A 22738-nucleotide genomic window follows, 5' to 3' on the forward strand; every position below is an offset into this window, starting at 1 on the left:
AATTTCCCGGCAAGTAAGGCATCTGGATCTGTGTGATCGAGAAAATGTAAATACAAATATGGCGCACAAGCAGATTGGTTCGGCCGTGCGGTTGGTTTTCCATGGTTTCTTTGCAAACATTCAGTAATGCATGTCCTTAACAGCTACTAAATTGAGCAGACTCCTTAGGATGACAGTACGCAAGAGAGGTATTTGTTTGTTATTTTTTCATGGGCTATTTTACTTCATCAGGAAACAATTTGTTTCAACTAGTCAATTGCACTGCTCATCATGCCTGATTTGTAGCTATAGCTACGTAGTTCAAGAACTTTAACTAACATCGAGCCTATCCAGTGGATCTGATTTGAACCTTATTGTTTTTGAACCTTATTGTTTTTAAAGGCATATATATACAAAATTATATTATGATGACACTAGCAGCCTTTTAATATCCCTGAAGTATATGTGTAGTAGGTGCTTAACGATTTTTCTCCCTGAAACAAGTACAAGAAATTTTATTTAAGAAATGCATATGTGCATAACATTAACCAAGCACATTATTTTAACTTACTAAAAATTTAGTGACGTATACCCAAACAAACTACAAGCTGAAGACAAATTATCTAATAGCAAAATATAAAACAGGGCAACTCCTGTCACAAAAGGCTACTGAAGAACTAATTTCACTTGACAGTGATCCTTTGTGGCGAATGTACTGTATCGCAACATGTTGATGAGAGTAAATGAACAGAAAACAGATGCGCAAGAAATGTAAAAAAAGCTAAACAACTTTAGGGAAAACCAATACTAACAACAAATACAAATACTATATACATATACATAATTGAGACAACACGGCAAAAGAGAATGGATATATAATATATACATTCTCCATAGAGTAAAATCTATGTCAGAGCACATCAATACAAAAATAGTAACACTCTTACTGACTTAATTCTTTCTAACAGTTCTTGTATTTCTAAAACTTGTGTCATGGATTTAGGCATCAGGGATCACAATTTAGTTTATGTGATCAAAAAAATTCAAAAGGCCACAATTTAAGAGCTTGGCTGGTGCACCGGTACCGGTTCTTTAAGCTCAAAATCGCTGAAAAAACTAGCCACATTCAATTTTAATGAAATTGAAGTGAATGTGGCTAGTGCACCGGTACCGGTTCTTTACGCTCAAAATTGCTTAAAGAACCGGTAAATTTAAAAATGGCATGTTCGCAACGATATTTAAGAAATTGACATGATATTTGTTAACTGAATAAAGTATTACACTTTCTGAGTCTTAACAATGCAGTTTTTTTGCTAAATAATCAACGTGAATGGCGTATAAGAGTGTATAAGAAGGGGTTTTTTCATAAAAGACAGTAGACTTAGAGTGCCGGTTTTTTTGCAGTAAAACTTAGAGAAGCGGGTTTTTTCTTGAAAATTAGAGTGCAGGTTTTTTTTGCAATAATTCTTAGAAAACCGTTTTTTTTTTCGTAAAAATTAGAGTGCTGGTTTTTTTGCAGTAATACTCAGAGAATCAGGTTTTTTTGTGAGACTCATTAGACTAGAAAGCCGGATTTTTTGTGGGACTTATTAGACCTAGAGAGCCGGGTTTTTTGTAAGATACTTACGAGATTTAGAGTGCCAGTTTTGTTGTAGAAGACAAGGTTACCTTTCGTGCGATTTAATAGACTTAAAGCACCGTTTTTTTTCAGAGATACTACTCTGAAATAAAAGTGGATATTGGAGTAATATATGATCAAAAAATGCAATGGGAAGAGAACATTCTAAATTTAGAATTATAAAAACTTAAATATATATTTATTCACTTGCAAAAACAAAGTAGCATGACCAAAGAAAGGCATTACCTTTGGCCCTAAAAACTCCTGCCAGGATTTGAACCTGGATCTCTTATGAAATTCTACACAAGAATCTTACCTTTAGACCACAGGGATTTTACACAATTCCTAACGAACTGTGAGAATTGCATTACTGTAAAAACTTATTCAAAAACATTTAGCGCAATAACAGCCCTAATTATGAAATTCTGTGGTGCATCATTTGTCACGGTCAAAAACCCCACCTCAAAACATCCAATGTTATGTAATGACAGCATGAGTATAAAAGGAACCCTCTTAGCATCTTACCAGACTGACTAAAAACAGGGAAATATAACTTGAGGAAATTATACAAAAGACCTTTTACTACAAATGAATATCCTATAATTGTTGAAGGCAAAAATTAACCAAGAAAAATGTAACAATTTGAACAAGTAGATGTGCATTAAAGGCATACTTATCTCACTGACAGGATTTACTTGCAAGTGTTTTCCACCCTTAGACACTCTTACAGCTATGGCAAAGGGGCATCCTTGTTGCATAGTTCAGAAAATTACTTACGATGAAGTTCACAATCCTGACCCACAAGATTTGAACAATTTTCCTCCGTTTACACATGCATACTTTAACTTAATTTCAAATCAGGATTTAATTCTTTGTTAACCCTTCCCTGTGCTGCTTTTATCCTTCTACAACCCCTTATCAACAATTCAGTATAATTTCTCTGCTTATACAAGCTATTTTTTTGTTGTAGTTCTTCAAACGAAGAGTACAACTGACCTTCCGCAATGAGAGCCATTTTGGAAAGAGCTGTATAGCATGGTGGTCTAGATGAATCACGTGACCTAAAAATTTGTACCAGTTCTTTAGCCACACCGAAAATTTAAACCTCAAACTATCAAGGTTTGTAGCTATAAGAACTTCAGTGAAGAGGCTTTTCTGAAGGACTGGCCACATTTTAATAATTATGATGACCTTAATGAAGCATGTAAGAAACTGAATAAAAATGTTGAAACAGTGACTTTCATAGATTTTCCAGACATGATAAGGCAGGGGTCATTGATAGACTTCTTAAAACCAAAAGTATCAAAAACAAATCCATTATAGATTGGGAAGCTTTCAAACAAAAAAGAAACCAGGTGATAGATTTCAAAAATCGACTCAAAAACGAGTACTATAATGACGTTTTGCAGGATTTTTAAAAACAACCAAAATAACTTTTAAAAAACCCTAAAACAACTGGTTCCTGATAAGTCAGGCTATACTACTTCAATAAAAAGAGTAGTCCAAAACTTTTCTTTGTAAAGAGGTGGAATATTCATTGAATAATTTACTTATTAAAAACGACGCCATGTTAGTTTTCAAAGCCACCAATCACACTGCTCCTTATTACACGTGCTCAAAATTCGTAAAAAGCTACCACAATCACTAGCAAGAGGAGCTTCAAAAACCTTGGTCAACACGAAATTTGTCAAAGAAGCCTTCCCATTTAGAGCTACAAAAGTGTGGGGTAATCTTGCAGACTAAGTGACTTGGAATGGAAGTCTGCTTTCTTTTAAGACTTTCAACTCTAATGTATGTATTTGGCAAATCCTAATGGAGATCACTTTTTAATTTTTGTTTTTAATTTTTTTCTTTTAAACTTTCACAGAAAATTAGTGCATAAATTGGCTTCACTGTCCTTGCATTTGAAATGTTGGTAAAAAATCTTTCAAAGTATTTGTAATTGACATTATGCCACAGATAGGGCCTCTTAATTGCTTTTGTCTACTATCACATGTTTTGATGTTATTTGAAGAGTTCTGAAGAATCTAATTTTAATTGCAAAGGAAAAAACATCAAGAACATAACAGGGTTCGATTCCCCTTGGTGGTGATTCAATATGAGCATGTGAATGTTACCATAGCCCTAAGGTTACCCCAGCCATCTAAGGGAAATGGGAAGATGGCACAATGTGTGGACTGTTGTGGGATGTTACAGGGAGTTGTCTGGTAGAGCGTAGATCCTAATTGGATCTTCACAGCTCATAATGAGCATTACTTCAGGACTCGCCATCCATTCCATGGCTCCTGGAAATAATAGACATGGTATATCTCTATAATAATATGCCAGTTCTGTCTGTCTGTCTGTGATTGTTACAAAGTCGATTATATTCTTCACTATTTTTTTGATAAAGTCTGTAAAACATCGCCATAAAATTGTTCTGTAGTTTACCAAACTTCAAAGGACTTCAACTTCAACGTCAAAGGAAAATATATTAAATTAATGAAGCCATCACAGTGCACCTAAAACTTTGAGGCCAAATAACTTGGAAACAAGGTGGTGATGTCAATGATTTTTCACCGCGTAGGTAACTAGGGACCACCTAGGACCAATTTGGGTAATTTTCTCAAACCTGGGTCCCCAAATTCGTTTCGGAATGAACAGGTTGATGACGTCATCAAAAATCTTTCAAACCCCAATATCTTTACAAGCGCTTGTTAAAGATATATGATCTTATACATTTTCTTGATCACATTTCAAGATCTATGCGATGAAGGCAACAGGTATGCAAATTCCGAAAAAGAAAAATTCCGGTTTTTGACGGGCCATTGCTGATGTCACCATAATTGCCTCATATCTTTTTAGACGTTCATCAAAAGCACATGATCATATACATTTTTTGATTATAGCAGTTTAATCTCTACATGGTAGAGGCAATGTAGAAACAAGGTTCTAAGTTTTTCACGGGTTTTTGCCACTAGTCCTTTAATATTTGCGAGGTTAGCAATATTAAAAATATGCACATTAACATTAACATTTCGAAAAATATTTTAAAAAATGACCGTTCCCACAAATGTTATGTCCAGGGTTGTAGTTTTTGCACTTCATTCCTCCTTTGTTATCTTAAAAACACCATCCTGTTTAAATTTTCTTTTTTTAGATTTTCAAAAAGTAGTATTGGAAGTCAAAGAATTTATTTCGAAACTAGCTGGTTACGATACTGCAGAATTGCGAGATGCATTAAATTTCAGTTTGTTACATCTTCATAAATACTACAAAAAGCTACGTCATAAAGCAAAAGTATGCAACCTTTCTTTTATTTTATTAATATTAATAATATTATTATAATTTATTTGCTTCAGTGTAATTGTTAGATACTTTTGCGGTCCAAAGTTATCCTAAATGTTTATAAATGTGTGCATAAAATTGCTTTCAGGTGGTCCATTTGCTTTTGCATTTTCCCTTGATTAATTTCAACTGAATTTTTAGCAACAAACAAAACCTTTTTTAAAATAAGAGAATAATTAAATACAATTGGTTCCAATGTGTGCAAAAATGTTCTGCCCATTTCAAACTTGTGTTGTTTCGATTTAAAAAAAAATTGAAGCCTATATTGAATTCCATGTAAAACATTTTTTTTCCACAGTATATACCATCAAATAACCACCTGATAAAGTGTCCACTTTATCAGGAATTTTCAAAAGTAATATCGTCAGAATGTCAGGGAAAAGTCAGGAATATTAGCAGTTTCTATGAAAATGTGTGAATGATTAACCACAAATAATTTTTTATTTTTAAAACATTCGTAAGAAGTGAATATCAGATCTGTTTTTAGTTAGCATTAATTTTTTAGTCTGTTTTAATAATAAAACCTATATAAAATTTACATTTTAGAATAATTGGCAATGTTATTAGAATATCTGTACTGGACTAAAATAGCTGAAAAACAAAGTCATTGTCAAAATTTGTTGGAAATATAAAAAATATCAGGATTAATAATATAAAATATAAAAAATAATATAAAAAAAGAGAAATGTAGGTTACCACAGGATGTCAGCCTGACCTTAAAAAGCTTAAAGTCAGACCGGGTGATCTTGAATTCTCTAGAGAAAAACTTTGCAGACCAGAATTTTTAAAACATTTATCAAGTTGCAAAAAACCACTTCCTTTTATAAGGTTCAATGCTTTGCAATTCCAATGTTTGTCTTTTTAAGTTCGCCTTAATTGTGCGTACCTATTCCCTTGTCTGTGTGACTCCAAATGTTCTAATATGACAAATATTTTAACAAAAAAACCCCTTGAAAATCACTAACAAAAAAGGCACGCTTAAAGACCATAAAAGTATTTAAAAAAATGGCATACTGTGCACTGTTACAAAGTGTTTTACGCGCCATGAAAATAATGGATTCTAAATTCTGTTAAACTAGTTGTAAGACAGTTGAAGAATCCACAGGAATTTGCCCAGGCAGACAAACAGCACAAACAGATAGCCACACAGTCAGCACAGTACAGAACATCACAGAGCATATAACACAGGAAAAATAGCAGCACGTCACTGACAGACAGATAGCACAACACAGACAGACAGCATTATAATGTAGCTGTGTTCATGTGTCACAATTTCGTGCGTGACTTTCCTTTGCATAGTTCGCTATTGTGCTTTTGTTTTGAAATGTTAATTGCCAATTTCTTAAGGCATTATCTTATTTTCTTTAGAATTATCCAGTTCTTGACGGAAGTATATCTTTGACAAGTTCACTGGGATCTTTTAGTCCTGTTTCTCCATTTATTCCACCCGTGGATAAATTTGATTGGAGGTGGATAAATTTGGACGCATCCAAACTTAGTGCCAGTTTTGGACAAGGTGATAAAACTAACTTACTACCAGAGATTTTTTATGTGATAAAAGATGGCGATGTCGAGCAATTGCAAGAGTTGATTCAAAAAGGTATTTTTTTATCTATGTTCCAGTGAGTGAATAATATTGTACTGTACGTTTGGATAAAAAATGTATTATTACCTTGAGCAAAGAACAAAGGGCGCATTTATATTACGTATTTAATTGAAGCTTTAGCATTGTGTAAAAGCATAGTGTATCATAGCATGCATTTTTTTATCTGTAGTATGGAGATGACCTTTTCGTCTTTTCAACCCATATTTGACTTTCCATATGTTTAATTTCTTATGTCATTTGTACATTAAAACAAAATTTTGTCTCAGCTGTTATCTGTTGATAGATTCACTACGAAAAATCTTTCGCTCGAAATGATTAGCTCATCGTTGTGAACATCACCTTCTTGGCGTGTTACGTGTTTAAAAACTAACCTATTAAGTAGGGAATGTTAATCCACTGGTGTAACCTGGCATCACTGTTAAGTAAGCCTGCCAACATTGTGTTTTTATGTTTCTTGTTTTGTAGATGGTGACTGTGTGAACGAAGTTGATGCTTTAGGTCGAAGTACGGCTTTATATTGTGTACATGGAAACACAAAAGAAAATATTCAGTGTTTGAAGATTTTAATGAAACATGGAGTAGACCTGAATCAAGAAGCTAATGGTAGACAATACGTCTTCTCACAGTTGATCTGACCTTTAATACTGAAAATTCTTTTTTCCATTTTGTTTGTTTGTTTGTTTTAGATGGTCTGACATGTCTCCATGTAGCTGCAATCACCAATAATGAAGAAATCATTGATATACTTATAAACGAAAATGTACGCAGGATGGTTTTTCTGATTTTTGAGTTGACTTTCTGTAAAAAAAGCTAATTTAAAACTCCGATATTTTAAGGTTAAAAATTTTAAAATCCTTTATCCTCAAAATGTTTTGATTTTTTGACAACATTTTAAAATCCATATACGGAGTTTTGGAGAATAGAGAGTTTAAGCAATGTATTTTGAAGGTCAAGGAAAACTTATAAATATATAGGGATGTAAATTCTCAATAAACACAAGGACATTTTGAAGCTTTCGTTTCCAACAAAACTATTCTCTATCACCACGTGCATTAACTCTTGCAAAAGTTTAATACTTTTATTTCAATTTTTAGGTGAATATCAATGTAGAAGACAGTGAAGGTCGTTATCCATTGCATTTTGCTGCAGGATTCGCATCTTCCAACTGTGTTAAGGTGTGTTCTTCATCTTAGGCTTTCTATCGAGGTCACTATTACGACGGTAGTTCCTGTTAAAAGTGTCAAACGAATTATGTAGTTAAACGAGTTACGGAACTCTAGAAGTAAGCTCTCCGTCATTTATTACTCGGTCACCGGACATAACGCAGAATGGCGTGTAATATGCAGATTACACAAAATGTTAAGGAATTGCATACACTTTTTAACCACATAAGTTTCGAGACAACCTGTTCATTTTTTATGATGAATTTGCTATTTTTAAATTAATTACCTTGATTGAAACATTTTGACTATTTTATGTTAAAAAAACCACGTTCTGCAAAATATACGAATATGAGTACAATCGAAGAAGGTTTTAAGTGCCTCTGAAAAGATTTTAAAGTCATTGCTGTCTCGACTGGCTTTATGAGCCATACTCTTGTATGGTTTTACAAAAATTGGGAGAAATATGCAATATAATATTTTCAGATGATTTTAGATGGGTTTTTTGTTTTCAGTACTCATAACCTTTTTCACCGCCTTTAGCTATACTTTTGTAAGTAAAAAACCAGCAGCTGTTTCTTTTGTAGCCCCTTTTAACCTTATATTGACGTTTGGTTGAAAGCTGAGGAGAGAAGTGTTGTGAATTGCATCAATTACGTCTGCTTATACGTTATGATTAAAATCCTGCTCCTTTACGTTTTTAGTAGGAAAAAGGATATCTAATTTGTTAAGTTGAGGTTTACTTTAAGGCCTCTATTTATTTGTTTAGAAACTACTGGATGCTGGTGCAGATAAGAATTGTTTAGACAACGATGAGATGACACCAGTCATGTGGGCAAGTCATTTTGACCAATGTGAAAGCGTAGAACTTTTGTTGAATATATCTGACAACGATGAAATGAAGTACGAAGCTATAGATGCAGAGCTCCAGGACAAGGATATAAATGGACAAACCATTCTTCATTGGTGTGTATCGAGGATTCACAATATACGATGCTTCAAGGTAAGAATCAACATTTAGTGTGATTATAGCCTTATTGTGACTACTCTATGATGTCATTTTATTTTGATGTTAAGTCGCCTGTTAGTGTAACTATAGCCCTATTATGACTGTTTTCTGATTTCATATTGTATGTTTTCGGTTATTCCATGACCCTTTATCAGCTCTGTGTTTGGGTAGCATCTCGAAGTTATTGTTCTTTATATTTAGCTTTTGTTTTCTTCCAACTATGCAAACATTACCGATGATACTGGCAAGACGGTTCTACACACAATAGCTGAGAAAGGTAAAAAAATTAATTTAAACTGCGAAAAAATATCACTTAATTTGCAGAAAATTTTAGAATGGTTCAATTGCGAAAATCTCCGCAAGATATGTCAACATGGCTAGTTCGCAAAAATTAATCTTTGTAAGATGCGTTTTAGACTTCGCGAGTGAAACACTTCTTTAACAAAAGGACCTATCAAAATATGATCGTCAGTGAAAAGTCAGAGCTAATTTGAGCTCTGTGTGAAAAAGGAGCTCAATTATTAGGGCAGGTACTAAAAGAACGGGGAATATAGGCCCTATGTAAAAAGATGGTCTTATTATAGGGCGGGTAATAAAAGGACGGAGATAATGTAGGTCCGGTTAAATGGGCGGGGTTACTATAGCTTGGGGAAGAGAATCGTAAAGTAAATTTAGGCTCTGTAATTTGACGGAGTTAATATAGGTCCAGTAAAAAATTTTTGTTTCTTGCTTTTAGGAAACTTAATAGCATTAGAGGAGTATTTGTCAATTTGCGAAGAGCCTTCTCTTGAAGTGCTTGATAACAAGGATAGAAGTCCTTTGCATTTTGCATGTATGTTTGGCCATGGAGAGATGGTTGATATTTTATTGAATCGTGGAGGTAAGCAAAAAATACCCAGATCGATCTGATGACCTCCTTCTGTGGTGTTTATATGGTGAACTGAAAACCTTCAGTTGTTTTAAGGGAATTCAGCAATGTTATTTTGTTTTCTTGATAACTTTTTTTTCCAGACCACTTTAATATCGAAATTTTTCGCTAACCGAGTTCAGATATTTTGCGGGAATTTACTTTCGCGAAATAAGCGAACAACATTTTTTGCTGGAATTTTACTGACGAAAATTTTTGACATAAAGTACGTGAAACAATAATTTTTTTTCAGCATCTGCTGAAATGATTGACAAGCACGGACACACACCGTTTGATTATGCACAATCGAAAAATCTGAATTATTGTATGCTGGTTCTTCTATCTCATCAAAAGTATCGTTCACAGTTTGCAGTCAATGAAAAACAACAACACCAACAACAACACCAACAACAACGACAACCCACAAGTAGGAATAATGTTCAACCAAAACAACCCAGGTGAGTAAGCCCGATTATAAATTTGTGTGGCCAGCAATGTATTTTATTAGAATAAAATCAAAGTTTTTAGAGATTCAAATATTTATTTCCTGCCAAGAAACCTCTTACGTGAATAAAGTTGTCTCGAACACGATTTTTTTTTTGATAGATCTGCCCAAAATTGTACCGAAAACGCCACAGATGTTCTTAAACCTTCTTCACCGAGTCATCGTGCGTCTGATCTCTCACAGTTTGATACACAGCAGGAAGACACTACTCATTTTGACACCCTGCAGGAGGGTGATAACTTTGTAACTGATGTTGATCACGATAATAGCAAAATAAATTTAAAAAAAAATCAGATCGAAAATAAGAAATCAGCCCGCATGAAAGCAAGCGATGCGACGGGAATTTTTAAAGAAGATAAGAAGGCACAGGACACTTCAATCGATGTTGACAAGGAGGACGAGTTCAACTTCAATGACCAAATGATTGTTTTGGTTGAGCATCATGGAAGCGATGATGAAGTCGTCATTGATGTGGATGGTTTGGAAGAAGATAGCAGCGAAAAAGACGAGGACCTGCTTGACCTTCCGCCATTCGCAAGAAATGGTAGCATCACTACAGTGGGTGTAGTGAGCGAAGGAAGTATGGCCTTTAACAGTGTCTCTGTTAACCCAAGTGTCAGTAGTTTAGTCAGTAGTGAAGATAGTGATGATGATCGAGGCAAAGCAAAAAATGTAAGTTACGACAATGTAGAAATGTTCGTGTATTTTTTGCGTTTTGACATGGGTGTGTACGAACGACATTTACAGGTCACTTTAATAGTTTATAATACATTTTGTGTCATTAACTTTTTTTTTATGGAAACCTATTTTTATTGAGACACGGCTGTATCCCCTTTCCAGTCAGATGTTAACAAAAAATTCGGGCGTGACAAGCAAAATCGATCAAATACTTCTTCATATTTTGTTGATTTTCGTTGATTTCTATCTATGTAACTTCTATAACCATCATTATTTCTTTCACAGATACGAAATCGGTCCCCAAATGCTGACGTCACACAACACGATCGAAATTCTGGAAAGAAACCGAAATCTTCGAACATTGCACCTCGAGGTGCAATATCGCCATCTTTAAGCAACTATTCAGCTTACAACGTCACTGCCCCTGTACCTCCTCCACCACAATACTATGCAATGAATTCTCGTGCTCATTCTCCTCAAGTGCTAGCTCTCCCTCCTACAGAGAGTACAGATAAACCCAAACGTTCGGTAAGTTAGAATTACCTTCACTTTGTAGACAGGATCACAGTTGACACAATTCTGAAAAGTGCTGGAGTCAACATTATTGAAAAATTTTGAATCTGGATCTGGACATCTGATTGATTTCGTTGAAGTTGCTAAGCTTATAATATTTAAATTTTGCGAAAGTTCAGATTACGATCAATTCTGATTACGTTAAACGTTTTTGTACGTTTAAAATAAAATTTATTTTTGCTAAAATTCTTATTTTTTTTAGGCTAATAAACGCCAACCAAAAGAAGAGCAACGGCCGCCCAAATTGCATCTGAATGAGCAACGACCGCCCAAATTGTATTCGAACGAGCAACGACCATTGCGGTCACCTTCCCCGAGCCTGGTAAATCAATCATGGCCTGCACGTGATGCAAACGATCGTCAGTCATCACCCAAGTCCAAATTAGCGCCTATACACTCAATGCCAAGACCTCCCACAAGAGGGAAAGAAGATTAAAGTTACTTAGAAGACTTACATTACTTAGAGTTACTTACTAATCGATTTTCGCGCATCGGAAAAAATTTATTTTACGTCTATTAATATTCGCGCATTTCAAATTCTCTACTAATAACGCAAAAATTAGTAACATTTAGAGTTTTTACAAAATTTTGAAGCGTTTCTTTTTTTTCCGCATAATTTCTGTCCTAAAATTCGAGCAGTAACACAATTTTTGCGCTAATTCGCCAAAAAAATAGTATGTGCTAAATTTATGTTTAAGGTGAAAACCAGAATCTCGTGATAGGTTAGATATCACTTTGTCTAGTTACAACATGTTTCGAATACCTGTCCCCTAAATTTGAATGCAATGCATTTTTAGATCTTTTTATGTTTGGTTTGTATCAATAAAAAACTCCGAGAAACTCTATCACGATCGCTTAGCCATCAAAACCTCGGAAGCGCAAGTATTTCAAACAGACATGAATGCCTTCCCTTTGTGTACGTTAAATTACCTAATTTACATCTTAATATATTTTCCACTGCATTCTTTTGTCATCTCGTTAACTCCAACGTTAACACAAACTGTTCAGTTTCATTTTTTACGATTCTCGTTATTTGTATTCATTATTTATTGTATACAGCACTTGTACATATATTTAATGACTGGATTATATATATATTTTAATATATGGTCATGAAGCATCACGGATTTTCATATGCTGCATGTCTAAAATCAAGTCAAACGATGGAGTCCTCTTCGTAAACGCAGGTATATTCGTTGGAGTTTTCTATTTACAAGTTTATATAAATACTTTACTAAAATATACAATCAATATTTTTATGCTCGAAAAAATAATCTCATTCAAGCGAATTTATAAATTTACAAAAATAGTGAAAAAATATACATGATGAGAATGTCAAGTTTAATTACTCATATATTAGTCCTCCACCTGCAAACTAGTTGCGACTTGTTCAAAACCTATTCAAACTTAAAAAATCATTCTCAAACTACAATAAAGATGTTAGCTGCGATGGGTGGATTTCCATCTGTTCTTGACAAACCACAACCGCAATTTATATCGCCAACAATCCGTTTTCTGCCAGTGGACAATCATCATTTACTACGAAATCGACAACCCCTCTGAAAACTTTGTAATGACCAGAAAATTACTTTAGTTTGTTATTTTACTTTTTATAAGCGAAAATCTTTATCTAAGATCCTGAAAAACCAAACAAAAAGTCACGATATTACTCGGTTTAAATCTGATCCTATATATTCGCACCGTGTGAGTGCACTGCAACATTGCCGTTAAAAGAAATCTGGAAGAAAGAAGCTTGTAATTGTTTTCATTTCGCTTTTGGAGAGGACGAACGAGCTCTTGATTTGGCTGGAGTCAAACTTTTTTTTCGACTAGCGGGTGGTGTTCCTTTCACCTCAGTTTTTGCTCGTGAAGACGCTCCTAGGGACAAATAAATCGGATTAAAGATTAATTAAACAGTTTCTGGAAACAACAATTCATATATTTTTTTACGACTACTTATGTGTCGAATGCATTAGCCGCATAAGAAAAAAGTGTGGAGATGAACGGAGGAGCGAGAGGTTTTTGAACAATAAGATAAAAGGGGGAGCTTTTCTTGTAATGTTAATATTTTAGTTAAAGAATTTATGAGAGTTTTTGTCGTGTTCTACCACAAGGATTCCGACACATGTAAAAAACGTTTGATACGTGCGAATAAAATGTGGAGGAGGGAGGAATTTTAGCTGATAGAAATATTTTAAACAGGTAATTACAAGGGAAAAACGAACAGGAGAAAAATAAGAAAAAATATCCAACCTTTTTCTTTCTTTACTTTCTCTGGTTTGGAACCTGACGACTTTCCAGTACTTACTGCTCGCGCGTTTTTATCCTCACCCGCATTTCGTGGTGCACTGGTGTTATTTTTCTTTTTCAACGCACGTGCATTTTCTTTCTCTTCTTGCAATCTCTTCGCTTCTTCTTCCTCTAGTCTACGTTTTTCTTCGACTTTCTTGCGAAACTCACTGTCCTCATTCCAGCAACGAGCTTCGTCTATCATAGCTGTAGACTAAAAGATAGTTTTGTTATAATTGAAGAAATGTGAACACGAATGAAGATATGCAAGCGGTAGCAACACATTCGAGAAAATGGCCACACTTACCCAAACAAAGAAAGTAGCAGCGCCGGCACTAACGTCGGTTATCGAACCGAGGTCATGTTTACTAAGATACTTCTTATCTGCTACAGTGGCAAGATTCAGATCCATTTTAGTAGCGTCTAACGTTGTGCACATGCGCTTTAAACCTTCTTTACCAGAACGACCAAGTAAAGCTTGGATGAATTTCCATTCCTTTAATATAAAAAGAAATCAAAATCTCGAACGAATAATTAAAAAACATCAAATCAAAGTTGATTATTGAATTTGACTCTCAAAAATTTAAAGTCTTAAAGAGATCAGAAAGAGTTCAATATAACAGATTAAGAAATGCTAATTGAAGAACGGTTCGTGATGCTGTAAGTTGACTGTGTAAAACAAAAAAACTGTCAAACCTTTAATTCCTTTTCTTTATAGCCAAGAATGATATATGTTGCTATCATCACTTCATGAATGGCAGGGATAGGCGTTTTATAGCTGCGTATTTCGGATATCGTTCTTTGGTCTAACGCCATGATCTCCTTTTTTAACTTTTCTAGACGCCTCAATTTTTGCATCAGTTTATCAGCATCAAGTAATTGTACAGTGTGGTCCTTCTCGTATCCTTTTCTTTTTATTTTCTCAACAGCACCCTCCATCTCAGATAGATTTCTCTTTACCATGGCATCTTCTAGTTCTTCTCCACATTTGATAGAGTCTGAGACTATTTCTGCTTTTTCGATATCAGGATTAAGTGCTGATAAGTAAAATAGAAGAAAACTTTAGTTTCGTTTGAAGCAATATTTTTCTTTTCACGTCCTTTGTAAGGATAAATATCACGTTAAAGATGACAGTGAAGCAAGCGAGACTATTGAAACAACTTTTTGTGCAGCACGAGTAAACAAGACAAAGGACACGACAACCCTATCACTTTAAAAAGAAATATGCAATTTTTCTTTAACCTTACCAGGTATTTCAGCATCTTTGGCTTCAACAACAGTCGCGTCAATCTTCGGGCGAAAACGTTGTTTGACAGCTGCTCGTAAAGACAGACGCAATCTCTTTTCTCGATTTTTTAAAGCTTTCTTTTGCGCTTTCTCTCTTGCTGCTTCTGCTTTCTTTCTTTCTTCTTCAGTAGTTGCTTGAAGCAACATAGCTTCAGCTTGCTCTAATTCTTCTTCTGCTTTCTCCTCCTGCTCTTCTGCTGCACCAGCGTTCTCCTCTTCCATTAAAGCTTCTTCAGCCTCTCGACGCGCTTTAGCTTCGTGCACTGAAAACAAAGAACATTATGCTCTTTTTTATTTAATTCATATTCCCACTTTGGGACAAAAAATATATGGACACATGGTTATTCTTGGAAATCGAATTAATTTGCTAAAACCCACAACAATTTTTTCGTTCAAGATTGTAGAAGGAAAAACAAGAAATAACTGCATACAAGCCTGAACTCGATCCTGGCGAATCTTTTTTAATCCGGTCGCTTTAGCTTTTTTCCAATTTTGTAGAGCTCTATCAGTTTTTTGTTGAGCTTTCTCTACTTTCATGGCGGCCGCTTTTGAAGCCTAAATAAATGTTACATCTTGATTATATTTAATCGTCAAATACACAACGGAAAATTAGTTTCCGCAAAAATTATTGGGCAACTCGCTATTCACGAAAATCGCAAAAATTAATTACTGCAAAAATTGTATTTTTTCCCCTTTTGAAAAACGATTAACACTAATCTGCTTAAACATACAACATGCTTACAATAGCCCTTGTCTTAAGCCCTTGGAAAACGGTGTTAATTGTTAAACAAAAAGTCTTTGAATTCCTTTTTGCCGAAATATAATCCTCGCAAAATATTAGGACTTGCCAACTTCGCGAAAATTTGTTCTTACGAAAATTAACTGACTTCTTTAGGAGTAACAAAGTAAGCAATCCTGGCGTTGCTATTAAATTGGAAGTAAAAAGTTTTTACTCATTAGTGAAGTAAGTCAGATGTTTTAATGTTAGATACGTTTTAATTTTAAGCTCTTTATATAGGTCTTTATAGAATTCGACGACAACGCACTCAGAACACAAAGAAGATCATAAAACATCACAACTAGTATACCTCTTCCTCAATTCTCAACCTTTCTTTCTCTGCTTCTTCCTTCATTCTTTCCTCTTCAGCCTCTTTCAACTTCTTATCTTCTTCTTCCTTTGCTCTCATTCTCTCTTCTTCTGCCGCCTTTAAAATCCTCTGACGTTTTCTTTCAGCCTCGACTCGTTCTTGTTCCTCTTTTTTTTGCTTTTCTTCTTCCAATTGTTTAGCTTTCAACAATTCAGCCTCTTTTGCAGCTTTTACTTTAGCTTCTTCTTCTGCAATTCTGAGCTCTTCTTCTTTCTGTTTTCTCATCTCCTCCTCCTGGGCTTTTCTGACCTCCTCTTTTTTCTTTTCTTCTAAATTCAGAAATCACAGTTTAGTATTTTTTAATGGACTTGACTAATTTTCAATGTTTTGGAGGACCAAGCCAAGACAACGTGAAACAATCGTGAGGTTTGTCGCAGAGCTGGAATTTGGCACAGAAACAGATTTTACTTGCAAAAAGGGAAATATAATTCTTAAAGCAAAAGGTGTAAAGAACATGTAAGAACGTCAGATCACATACCTTCTTGTTTCTTCTGATTTTCTTCTTCCTCTAATTTTCTTTTTGCTAACAACATTTTCATTTTCCTATCCTCTTCTTCCAACTGTTGTTTCATTTCTTCCTCTACAATGTTAACAACAATCAATTTGTGACAGTCTATAGCAAAGTTGTTTTTGGAAAGTATAGTTAAAAATTGAGTGTATACTTTAAGGAAAGAAAATTTGGCGATTGAAATAGAGTTTTTGTAGTGGATTTAATTTGGCGAACCTGAATTTTTCAGAACTTATCGCAGATTTAATTTGGCGAGTAATAGAAAATGGTATTACCTTAATGAAGAAAAAAGAAAATGCGAAAGGCAAATTGAATGCAGAATTAATGGTTGTGAATTAAACAAGGACTGATATTTGCAATATTTTATTTGCATGTTTATTTGTGACCTTGGTATTTTTTTTAAGTTCTATATAAAATTCACTTTTACAACTTTTCGAGGTTACTAGCTCAAATCTGCACATTTCCAATGTTTTATTTTGCATTTAACACATATTTGAAGGTCCTTTTCAACTTTAAATCCACATTTTTTTCTTCTGCAAACAATTTGCATTATTAGGGTATAGTCCTAGAAAATTTTGTAGTAAAAAATGATGCAAAATACAAATGTATCTTGTGTTTATTCACCAATAATTGCTTTTCTGCAAAGAATTGTGCTTAAAATTCCTACTTGATCAAAGTAAAGTATAGTCTTGTTTTCTTACGAAAACCATTTTATACGTGAAAGCGAGCTAATGCATTGCATTTTTATGTGTAGATCATGTATTATTTAGGCACCAACCTCTTCTCTGTTGCTCTTCCATCTCTTTTCTTTTACGCTCTGCTTCACGCCTTTGAAATTCCCTCTCTATAAAGGTGAAATACACATAACCACACTAAATATATAGTAAGTTAAGAAAATTAACACAGTATTATCCTTATAACATAGTTCCACCTTCTCTTTCACGTTCTTCCTCCACAAGCAATTCATCAATCCAATCATGTGTTGGTATGTTGCAAAGCTCAACTTCAATTTCTTCAAAAGTGATGTCTGAATCAACAACCACTCGTGACTGCATTAAGCGTTCAAATCTGTACTTCGAGAAAAAATCTCCATGCACCATTTGAAACAAAAATTTAGCTTCAGACTTTGATATTGCACCTTTTCGCTGTCTGTCCAGTAAAGCAAACTCCCATTGCAAATCTTGTGCCAAAAAAAATCTAAGAATAAATGTCAATAAACGATTTCTTTTTTTAGCAAAATTACACACAAAAAAAAGATTTGTGTATATGACATAATAAGTTGTTTTAATTTTTTTTAAAACTTGAATTTTAAGCCTTATCACCAAGCTCCCAATTTTCTAATATATATATTTCATTTTTTCATATTTCATGCAATATACTTTTGTAACCACATGGCAGTTATCCATTCTAAAACCAAAAAGTTTTATACAATCTCCAGCTTTAAAACACAAGAATACCTTCTCTAAGGTTGCTGTAAAGGAAAAATTTATTTTTTTAGGTTTTTTGCAAAAATTTCATGACATATGGAAAAAAAATCCTCTTTCCAATGACATATTTTATAGTTTATGAAAATATTTGAAACATCCCTTCTTTCTGGAAAAGGCCTTTTTAGAGCTGTTATTTCCTTCACACCTTTGAAAAAATATGTGCAAAATGAGTTAAGCATATTTTTTGTAAACATTATGCATAATATGGAACTCCCATATAAAAATATGCATAATAATATTTTTTAGATAGTTTACTTTCACTATTGAATTAAAAAAAATCAAAGTTAAGGAATATGCATAGAGCTGTCTCTTGTAAACCTGACTTCTGTCTATTAATGATTCTGAGCGCGTGCATGCATATTCAGCATAAACAAAGCACTTCTATCATCTTTCTGCATACTCAGTTAACACATTTCATAACATCTACGAAAATCTTTAAAAACAAATATCTCGATAGTAAATTTTCGCATACATGCCTTTACGTTTGTGGTCTCTTTTTCCGAAAGCTTCCTATTGGCTCATTGAAATTTTCGGTAATGAAAAGCTGAATAAATTATGCACAAAAGGTTCCCGGATTTTTTTGTATAAATTACTGATTAGCGAATTATGACGACAGAAAGAAAAAAATATGCATTTTTTTAATGATTATATATAATTACAAATAATTTCATAACGACATTATTAGAAAAAAAAACGGGAACCTTTTTTAATTTAATTTATGCTAAATATAATGGTGCGAAAACGAGAAGTCTGCGACCACGCGTTTGGAAAAAGAAGCCATTTTAAAACGTACGGTTAAAAAAATTGGTGTGTGTTTATTTCATAATATTTTCTTTTTGGAAAATTACCATCTCACAAAAATAGCACCATCAAAAAAGTCTTTCATCAAGCATTCAGAAACAAAAACAACATAAAAGAAAATATAAAAGTATTGATAAATTATAAGGGTTTTTCTGAGACTACTCATCAAGTGAGTTTTTTCCTTTACAGTAACCTTAACCAAAATTTGTGTAATGTACAGCATTGGGTCTTTCTCCATTTGCTCACCTTGTGCTTGCTGGGTAAAAAAAATTCAAGACTTTAACTTACAGTAGAACTTTGAATGAAAATTTTGCAAATTTTAGCCAGAGGCTATGACAGAATGTTGGTCACCTTTAACAAATAAACAAACCAAATAAAAATATAAATTTTATACATTCTATACATAAACGTGTGCAAAACAATATTATCACTTATACTGATTATACAGTCAGAAGTCTGTAATCCATCTGTAACAGATTAGTATGCCATTTGAGAATAAAGAGCTTACAACTGAAAAGTAAACAAATGTCACTCTGGTGGAATCCATTTAGCTAGCTACAGTATAGACCTTTTTGAATGTTTACATTTTCCGCGATAAGCCCTTTTGGCTTTAACAATTGCGTGGCAGGCAAAAAGTAAGATGCAGGCGCTAGGTGAATTGAGGTCCCTTTTAGTCTGTTTCTTCGCGCGAAGGCATCATTACAACTTCATATGAATATATGTCAATCAGAAGTTATCTATTTACACTTGATAATAGTTTAAAGCCTCAAAAATATTCCCGTAGAAAGAAATGGACTAAAAAAACCTTTCTTCAGCAAGCTTCCGCATCTTTCTGCCTGCCACGCAGTTGTTAGAGCCAGAAAGGCTTACCGCGAAAAATGTAAACATTCAAAAAGGTCTATTATAATAGATAGATAGATAGATCAAAAAGGTCTATTATAATAGCTTAGCTAGAGCTACAACTTGATGCTCTGATAAATTAATTGGTATTCCAATTGGTATTTAGTGTTATGCGGAATGTACTTAGTTTAATATGGATGTAGGTCCTAAGACAAAATTAAAACAAGCTCCTACCTTCGATCCATTTCTTGCAAGACATCAAGAATTTCTTCACGATCACAAAGACATGGACATGCACACGTATAGCTCATGGAAGCTTTTATTTGCGGAATGCTAAGTTTAGTATATCTAAGGTTCTCGTACAAAGATTGAAGTTGCACTGGTGAAAGTCCTTGTAATTCTTCCGTGTCATAACTGCTGTAGACAAGATCAAGTATGGTCTCCTTTTCATCAAGTAGTAAAAGTTTCGCCACGGTAGCCATCTTCAATGTTGGATATGGGGAATCGCATGCTCATCTGATTTCTCATTCATGGTCCAATTTACCATAATAACATAAAAAATAATTTTTTAATATTTATTGTTGTGATAAAGCCACGGCTATAGCAACGCAAACAAAACTGAATGTTTGTAAACACCTGGGATCGCGGGGCGAAAGTATGAAACAAACACGCATAAAGCCATGTGGATTTTTTTCCACGGCGCACCAGCCTAATATTTCAGCTCTAACAAATTTTGGCAAACCTAAAACCTTTTCCTTTTTACACAGTTAGTTCATACTATAACATATGTTGGGCACTGTAAATAAATTTTAGCACGTAGAGATGAATATATTCGGACTCAATCTCGTTCCCAGGATTTCTTTTCCGCTTTCTGATATGTGTGGCTGCTCTGCCAGCACGCATATCTAGAAAGCGTAAGAGTATTCTAAAGCATATGATACTATAGATCGTGGGATTCTGTTTGAAAAACTTTACAACCTAAACTTTTTTCGCGATTCACTTAAATATTGAGTAGTTACCTCAACAAACGATATCAATATGTGCAGATTGATGACCAGAAATCATCTTGTCAAAAAATGAACTTTGGTGTACCACAGGGAAGCATTATAGGCCCTGTGCTGTTCAATCTTTATGTTGTTGAATTCTTCGGTCATATCTCCGCAAATTCATACAATACGCTGATGATACCACTATCTATCGACATTGCGAAATCAAAGATATTAAGCAAGAAATGGAAAATGATCTTGACGAATTACTCTCATGGTCTCGAAGTAACAATCTTCTCTTTAACTGTGAGAAGCTTCAATTAAAAATCTTTATTTCTCAACGTCTATCGAAACAACTTGAAAATATCGAAAATACTTGCTTTGTTGTTCTGAAAACTCTATAGAGAAAAAAGAGAAGGTGAAAGTTCTTGGAATTCTATACGATGACAATCTAAGATGGAATGAACAAGTTAGCAATATCATCAAGTCCGCCTATGAAACCCTGCGCGCATTACAAAAATTCCGCAAATTTACTCCTTTTCACATGAGAAAATCCTCGGCAGAAGCTCTAATTTTATCAAAATTGAACTATGGCAATGTAGTATTTGCTCAGATACCACATTATCTGCAGCAACGATTACAAAAGATACAGAATGTAACTGCTGGGTACGTGCTGTCCAGATATGCTACTCTTGTGGACATACCCAAACTGAAATGGCTCCCTCTAAACGAATTGATTGACTGGAATACGGTAAAACTTGTTCATAAATCGAAATTCGACCCAGAATGTGCAGCCTACTTAAAGGTTGAATTTCACGAGCCCAGAAGAAATTTGCGATGATCTTCTCGAGAACCAACTGTTAGCATTGGAGAAAGCAAAACGTTTCAAGATCAAGCAAGAATATTTGATGCACGGCCTGAAAACCTTCGAAAAACACAAAGCTACAAACTTTTTTCTAAAGATTTAAAAGTTATTTTAAGTTATATAAAAATTTTGGAAAACTTTGTTTTCTTCTTTCTTTAAAGGGCAACTTGATTTCTCTTGATTCCCATATAGCTTTAAATTTTATATGTATTATATATTATATATTAATAAATTTTCATTTGTATTTTTAAGTTATAGGGAGAAGAGCCATATTTAACTCAATTCATTGATAAATCAAGAAATAAACAATATTTTTTCAACTCTTTCTTTTTGCTTAAAAAACGGGGCTCTGTGATAAAGCATGTTTGTGCCTTCTTTTTGCTCTGACTTTTTTGTATATATTTAAAGAAATTTGAATCTATAACATTTATATAACGGCGAAATATATATCTTATCTATCTTCGAACTTCAGTACTTTTTTTGTGATCGAGTTTTATCCGATCAATGATCACATGTACATCTCCAAAAAATAAAATAAAATATAAGTTCTTTACTGCTCTGCGGCGACAAAAAACGACATTCGCCGATCTGGAACCTTAGTAAGAATGTTGCGATGACATTCCGATGTCAGAAATGATATGATTGGGTCACTGGGTACGAGGATTTAATCTCCTATGTGGATCCATTCTCCTCTGGTTAATCAATTACTTAATCAATTAATTAATTTAACTACTTTACTTTGATCAATAAATCTTCAAATCCTCGAATTCTTATTTTTAAAGGTTTTTTCATGAAATTCTTGATGAAATATATTTCTTGTTGGGTTTTTGTCAAAGGGAATGAGAAACTGAAATAATAATTAAAAATTGAACTAGTTTCCGCTAATTTTTTCTCACTTGGTAAAAACCACGAAGTTAGACTCCAATGATTTGAAAATATTTTGACAACTGTGAAAGTTAAGTGGAAATTAAATAAGCTAAAAAATAAAACAAAAAGCTAACCTTGATCCCAGAACCTGTCTTCTGTTTCTGCATATCGGACGGGGAGTAACGCAACGCCGATGAGAGACAATAAGCCCGAGTGACGAGGTTGACAAAAAGCAAGTACAACATCAACATTTTGCGCCCAGTCGTAAAAACCCAATCACTTTTATCGCAAATACCAA

General features: G+C 34.0%; 2 protein-coding genes across 2 annotated transcripts; one reads left to right on the plus strand and one right to left on the minus strand.

Moving 5' to 3' along the window:
- The first annotated feature begins 30 nt into the window (after positions 1-30).
- Positions 31-12482, plus strand: LOC130624076 (uncharacterized). Its single transcript, XM_057439644.1, has 13 exons — positions 31-188; positions 4737-4876; positions 6293-6524; positions 6996-7133; positions 7217-7290; positions 7625-7705; positions 8460-8693; positions 8901-8976; positions 9436-9579; positions 9860-10064; positions 10213-10783; positions 11075-11317; positions 11565-12482. The coding sequence occupies exons 1-13, from the start codon at positions 131-133 to the stop codon at positions 11796-11798; spliced, it is 2430 nt and encodes an 809-aa protein (XP_057295627.1). The 5' UTR covers positions 31-130; the 3' UTR covers positions 11799-12482.
- A 49-nt stretch (positions 12483-12531) lies between these two features.
- Positions 12532-20659, minus strand: LOC130624077 (trichohyalin-like). Its single transcript, XM_057439645.1, has 11 exons — positions 19957-20659; positions 17526-17791; positions 17373-17438; positions 16565-16666; positions 16027-16355; positions 15370-15493; positions 14899-15201; positions 14348-14688; positions 13959-14147; positions 13616-13865; positions 12532-13240 (listed from the first exon to the last, which is right to left on the minus strand). Exons 1-11 carry the CDS (start codon positions 20202-20204, stop codon positions 13128-13130), a joined length of 2331 nt encoding a protein of 776 aa, XP_057295628.1. The 5' UTR covers positions 20205-20659; the 3' UTR covers positions 12532-13127.
- Positions 20660-22738: the final 2079 nt, after the last annotated feature.

Source organism: Hydractinia symbiolongicarpus, chromosome 13 (assembly GCF_029227915.1).
Source record: "Hydractinia symbiolongicarpus strain clone_291-10 chromosome 13, HSymV2.1, whole genome shotgun sequence".
NCBI classification, from domain to species: domain Eukaryota; kingdom Metazoa; phylum Cnidaria; class Hydrozoa; order Anthoathecata; family Hydractiniidae; genus Hydractinia; species Hydractinia symbiolongicarpus.